The sequence below is a fragment of the Antennarius striatus genome, chromosome 9, assembly GCF_040054535.1.
Source record: "Antennarius striatus isolate MH-2024 chromosome 9, ASM4005453v1, whole genome shotgun sequence".
Classification (NCBI taxonomy): Eukaryota; Metazoa; Chordata; class Actinopteri; order Lophiiformes; family Antennariidae; genus Antennarius; species Antennarius striatus.
The window spans coordinates 24,895,001-24,900,819 of record NC_090784.1 but is presented as its reverse complement, the minus strand read 5'-3'; the positions used below and the strand labels follow the sequence as shown (position 1 = coordinate 24,900,819).

The following is a 5,819-nucleotide window of genomic DNA, read 5'->3' as shown; positions in this document are numbered from 1 at the left end:
CTTGTCTGTCTGGTGTGTGTGTGTGTCTGAGTGTGTGTGTCTGAGTGTGTGTGTGTCTGTGTGTGTGTGTGTGTGTGTCTGAGTGTGTGTCTGTGTGTGTGTCTGGTGCGTATCTGTCTGGTTGTGTGTGTGTGTGTGTGTGTGTCTGAGTGTGTGTCTGTGTGTGTCTGGTGCGTATCTGTCTGGTTGTGTGTGTGTGTGTGTGTGTCTGAGTGTGTCTGTGTGTCTGGTGCGTGTCTGTCTGGTTGTGTGTGTGTGTGTGTGTGTGTGTGTGTGTCTGAGTGTGTGTGTCTGAGTGTGTGTCTGTGTGTCTGGTGCGTGTCTGTCTGGTGCGTGTCTGTCTGGTGTGTGTGTGTGTGTGTGTGTGTGTCTGAGTGTGTGTCTGTGTGTGTCTGGTGCGTATCTGTCTGGTTGTGTGTGTGTGTGTCTGAGTGTGTCTGTGTGTCTGGTGCGTGTCTGTCTGGTGCGTGTCTGTCTGGTGTGTGTGTGTCTGAGTGTGTGTCTGAGTGTGTGTGTCTGGTGCGTGTCTGTCTGGTGTGTGTGTGTGTGTGTGTGTGTGTGTGTGCGCGCGCACGGATCTCGGATCCCATAACTACTCCAGAGGTGTGAGTTCATCTCCGAGGCGCCCTTGAGCAAGGCGCCCTCCCCGCTACCAGCTGCTCAATTGGGCGCAATATGGCCTCCCCCGTACTGATTGCATGCCCACAGTCTCATATTGTGTTGTGTTTGTTTCAGGGGCCTGTACACAACGTATGTGTGCACAATATACTGTATGTGTGCGCATGTCCAACACCTCTCTGCATGCTGTGAGTGTAAAGGTCATTTTTCCTTGGGATATAAATAAAGTAAGTTTTAAGGTTTCTTTGACGACCAGCAGACGAGCTGTTAACGCCCACTCAGTTATTTCAATCCATAGCGTGAGACCTCTTACCAATACCGACGATCTTGGATTGATGAAAAAAAAAAAAAAAGAAGTAGCAGCGCGCCTCCTGCAGGCGAGTTCCTGCCACTCCACCCTAAAGAGCACAGACTACGACTCCATCCAGTGATGCTGCTGGGGTCCAGGTTCAGGTGGTCACCTGCTGCACACACGAGAAGGTCAGAGGTCATGGACCGTGAACCAGTGCTAGTTTCTCACCAACCCTTCAGCATTCACATTGATGACCGGATCTAATTAAAGAACCAGAGGTAATTTGTTTGGGGTGGCAGTGCCTCAGTGGTAAATCGGGCGGTAGAGGGGGTTGTCCCATGATTCAAGATCGGCGGTTCGACTCCCGCTCCCGACCAAAAAATATACCCGGAGGTGAGCTGACAGTGGGAGGTGTCAGCTCACCTCCGGAGCACTGCCAAGGCACCCTTGAGCAAGGTGCCGTCCCCTTTACAAATTGCTCATTTGAGGCGCACCAAGAAGGAGCTGCCTGCCACTCTACCTCCGCTGCATGCCTACAGGCCCCCCTGTGTGTGTGTGTGTGTGTGTGTGAGTGTGTGTGTGTGTGTGTGTGTGTGTGTGTGTGTGTGTGTGTGTGTGTGTGTGTGTGTGTGTGTGTGTGTGTTACAGGGGCCTGTAGTCACTAATATGCATGCATGTGATTTGATTTGATTGACTAACAAAAAACTAGAGTGTGCATTCTCTTAATTTCCCTTCGGGGATTATATAGTTTATATATATAGTTTAGTACCTGATGTAGTTTAAATACCTAATGTAGTTTAAGTACCAGATATAGTTTAAGTACCTGATATACAGTAGTTTAGTACCTGATGTAGTTTAAGTACCTGATGTAGTTTAAGTACCTGATATAGTTTAGTACCTGATGTAGTTTAAATAATAATGTAGTTTAAGTACCAGATATAGTTTAAGTACCTGATATACAGTAGTTTAGTACCTGATGTAGTTTAAGTACCTGATGTAGTTTAAATACCTGATGTAGTTTAGTATCTGATGTGGTTTAGTAACTGAGGTATTTTAGTACCTGATGAAGTTTAGTACCTGATGTAGTTTAAGTACCTGATGTAGTAAAAGTATCTGATGTAGTTTAAATACCTGATGTAGTTTAGTATCTGATGTAGTTTAGTACCTGATGTAGTTTAGTACCTGATGTAGTTTAAGTACCTGATGTAGTTTAGTACCTGAGGTAGTTTAAATCCATGATGCTACTGCTTACATAAGAGTTTTTGGCAGAAACTGTTTATTGGGGTAGAAAAATGTTTAAATTCTTACATGAGTATCAAAATCCAGAATCCAATGAATTTGACTCTAGAATTTTAAAAAAAACTTAAATTAAAGATATTTTATGTTCATCATCACAGTGACACAGAATGTTTCACAGATTCTTCTCAGTCTGGCCCAATCAGAGACGTTCTTGTGTTCCTCCGTCATCTCCACACGGACCCCCCTCACGGGGTCCTGGACCCCCGTCACAGTGAGCTGAATGACGCCCGGAATGAATCACAGCGGAGATAAAAGCTTTTGGTCGCCAGCGACAGAAGGCTCACTGTGGGGGCCTTCTGAGAAGCTGGTCATGGCACACATCAAGGACTCCACAGGCATAACGGTGGACCCCCACCAATGTGTCTACAGGAGGAAATGTCACATGACGTGTTTCCATCGTTTAATTCTTGTCTTGTTACAAATGCAGTCAAAATCATTTCACAACAAACTTTTTATTGGCGCTTCAGGAAGCGTGTTCAGGAAGCGTGTTCAGGAAGCGTGTTCAGGAAGCGTGTTCAGGAAGCGCGTTGGATGCATGACGAGTCTTGATCAGCTGATTAATATTAGATTCTGTTTGTAACCGCAGCCCATGATGAACGTCGGTAGCGCTGTGATCCGTTTGGGGATTGTTACCAAGACTCGCCAGCAGGTGGCAGCACCGGCCTGAGCTCTGACCCCAAATTATCAAATTACAAAAAAAAATTATTGGCAAACTTATAATGTTTGGAGGATATTGATCGCACCAATAATCACTGATCAATAATCTGTGTTGTCAGTGTTGGCAGCCCTGGTCTGATTGGTCACACTGCTTGAGTGCAGTAAAACGATGTCTGAAAACAGTCTTCCTGTTTCCATGGTTACATGCGGAGGAAGAGCACGGCGGTGACCACGGCGAAGCCCAGCAGCAGCATGGCCACCTTGAGGATGCGGTTCCTGGAGGAGCTGAGCTCCTGCGGCAGGATCTCCATGAAGGTGACGTAGATGAAGGCCCCCGTGGCTAGCCCCTCAAGGGTGGAGCGGGCCAGCTGATGCTGGGGGGGCGCCCCGGCCTCGCTGAGCGCCACACCCACACCGAGGCCTAGCGGGGACATGGCGGCAAACAGCAGCAGGCAGCCAGCCACCACGGGGCGCCGCAGTTGGTCCCTACATAGCGTGAAGACCAGGCTGAAGGACACCATGCTCTTGTGGATCATGAGGGCCGGGCACATCTCCAGAACCTGGGCCCCGTCCTGCAGGAGCCCCACTGCCAGGCCCTGGAACACCGAGTGCAGCGACAGCGAGAAGACCAGGATGAAGGCTCGCAGCGCCAACTGGGAACGGACGCCGTCGCTGTCGTCAGGGCATCGACGCCGGCGGGAGGGACGCTGGGCGATCCTGTCCACCTCCTGGATAGTGGAGTCCAGCAGCAGAGACCGGCGCTCCTCAACCGGCGACGCCGACTGGTCTCTGAACGTCAAGACCATCTGCTCCAGGACCAGAACCAGGAAGAAGCCCATGGCCAGGATGAACTCAGGCAGAGGGAAGTGGAGCTGCAGGGACAGAACAGGAGAGGACTCAGGACCCAAAGCCAGCAGAGACACCAGCAGGGGGCGCTGGGCACCCGCTCTAAACCCACGCTGGGTCTGAACCCACGCTGGGTCTGAACCCACTGGGTCTGAACCCACTGGGTCTGAACCCACTGGGTCTGAACCCACGCTGGGTCTGAACCCACTGGGTCTGAACCCACGCTGGGTCTGAACCCACGTTGGGTCTGAACCCACTGGGTCTGAACCCACTGGATCTGAACCCACTGGGTCTGAACCCACTGGATCTGAACCCATGCTGGGTCTGAACCCACTGGGTCTGAACCCATGCTGGGTCTGAACCCACGCTGGGTCTGAACCCACTGGGTCTGAACCCACTGGGTCTGAACCCACTGGGTCTGAACCCACGCTGGGTCTGAACCCACTGGGTCTGAACCCACTGGGTCTGAACCCACGCTGGGTCTGAACCCACTGGGTCTGAACCCACGCTGGGTCTGAACCCACGTTGGGTCTGATCCCATGCTGGGTCTGAACCCACTGGGTCTGAACCCATGTTGGGTCCAAAGCCACGCTGGGTCTGAACCCACTGGGTCTGAACCCACTGGGTCTGAACCCACGCTGGGTCTGAACCCACTGGGTCTGAACCCACTGGGTCTGAACCCACGCTGGGTCTGAACCCACTGGTTCTGAACCCGGAGGTCCCTTCGGTCCTACAACTTTGGTTTCTCTGTACGTTGAAATGGACCAGCAGAGCGGATCGGCTCGTGAGCAGCTAATCACACTAGCAAAAAGGCTGAGCTAACGTTACATCAATGACAAACATCCAGTTACCTCCAGCAGCAACAGCTTTATTACATGATGATGTCATGATGATGTCAGAGAGAGTCAGTGCCTCTTTTAAATATTTGGTATTAATGTTTGGTTAAAAGATAGCACTGGCTGCAGACATGCTACTGTTAGCTGTAACATGCTAGTGTTAGCTGTAACATGCTAGTGTTAGCTGCAGACATGCTACTGTAAGCTGTAACATGCTACTGTTAGCTGCAACATGCTAGTATTAGCTGCAGACATGCTAGTGTTAGCTGCAACATGCTAGTGTTAGCTGCAACATGCTAGTGTAAGCTGCAGACATGCTACTCTTAGCTGCAACATGCTAGTGTTAGCTGCAGACATGCTACTGTTAGCTGCAACATGCTAGTGTTAGCTGCAACATGCTAGTGTTAGCTGCAACATGCTAGTGTTAGCTGCAACATGCTAGTGTTAGCTGCAGACATTCAGCTCTCAGGCACATCTTGCATTTTGGACAGTGTGTTCCCTCAGGTGTTTCCTCAGGTGTTCCCTCAGGTGTTCCCTCAGGTGTTCCCTCAGGTGTTCCCTCAGGTGTTTCCTCAGGTGTTCCCTCAGGTGTTTCCTCAGGTGTTCCCTCAGGTGTTTCCTCAGGTGTTCCCTCAGGTGTTCCCTCAGGTGTTTCCTCAGGTGTTCCCTCAGGTGTTCCCTCAGGTGTTTCCTCAGGTGTTCCCTCAGGTGTTCCCTCAGGTGTTTCCTCAGGTCCCTGAAGTGTTGCTCTTCTTCAGGTGTAGTTAAATCGTCCAGATGAACAACGACTGACCCGTCGGCTCCCTTTGGTGACTGGTGAGAGCAGGAGAGGATCTGCTGGAAGCAGCTAGAGGCTAATCTAACACTGATTTAACGCTAATCTAATGCTAATACAATGCTATCTGTGCTATCACGTTAAACAGCCCCTCCCTCCACACACCTTCTTGGACAGCTCAGTGACCTCCAGCTGTCCAAAAACGATCTGAGCTCATTTCACAGAATCAAAAACAAGAATTCATGAATGCTACAAGCAGCTGTGCTAAAGGTGAGAAACAAGCAATGATGATGTCACCACTCTAAAGATGATGTCACCACTCTAAAGATGATGTCACCACTCTTTTACTTTGACTTCTTGGACTCAAACAAGCAGAGCAGAGCACCATCAGGGGAGGTCCTTAAACGCATCACAGAATCGGCACCTTGCCTGTTTCCTGCTGTCATTGCCTGTTTCCTGATGCTAATAGTCCACAGGTGCTTACTGGGATTCCTGC

General features: G+C 50.2%; 1 protein-coding gene across 2 annotated transcripts in view; it reads right to left on the bottom strand.

Moving 5' to 3' along the window:
- Window positions 1-2,594: 2,594 nt before the first annotated feature.
- Window positions 2,595-5,819, bottom strand: part of LOC137601238 (zinc transporter ZIP1-like) — a 7,042-nt gene continuing 3,817 nt past the window's right edge. The window contains exons 3-4 of one of the 2 annotated variants that reach the window (XM_068323326.1): window positions 5,808-5,819; window positions 2,595-3,738 (exon numbers count right to left, since the gene is read on the bottom strand). The exon at window positions 5,808-5,819 is cut by the window's right edge and continues 119 nt beyond it. In XM_068323326.1, coding sequence (XP_068179427.1) covers window positions 3,067-3,738; window positions 5,808-5,819 — 684 coding nt within the window. In that variant the 3' untranslated portion in view covers window positions 2,595-3,066. The remainder of the gene's footprint in view (window positions 3,739-5,807) is intronic. The other variant, XM_068323327.1, reaches the window with a different exon arrangement.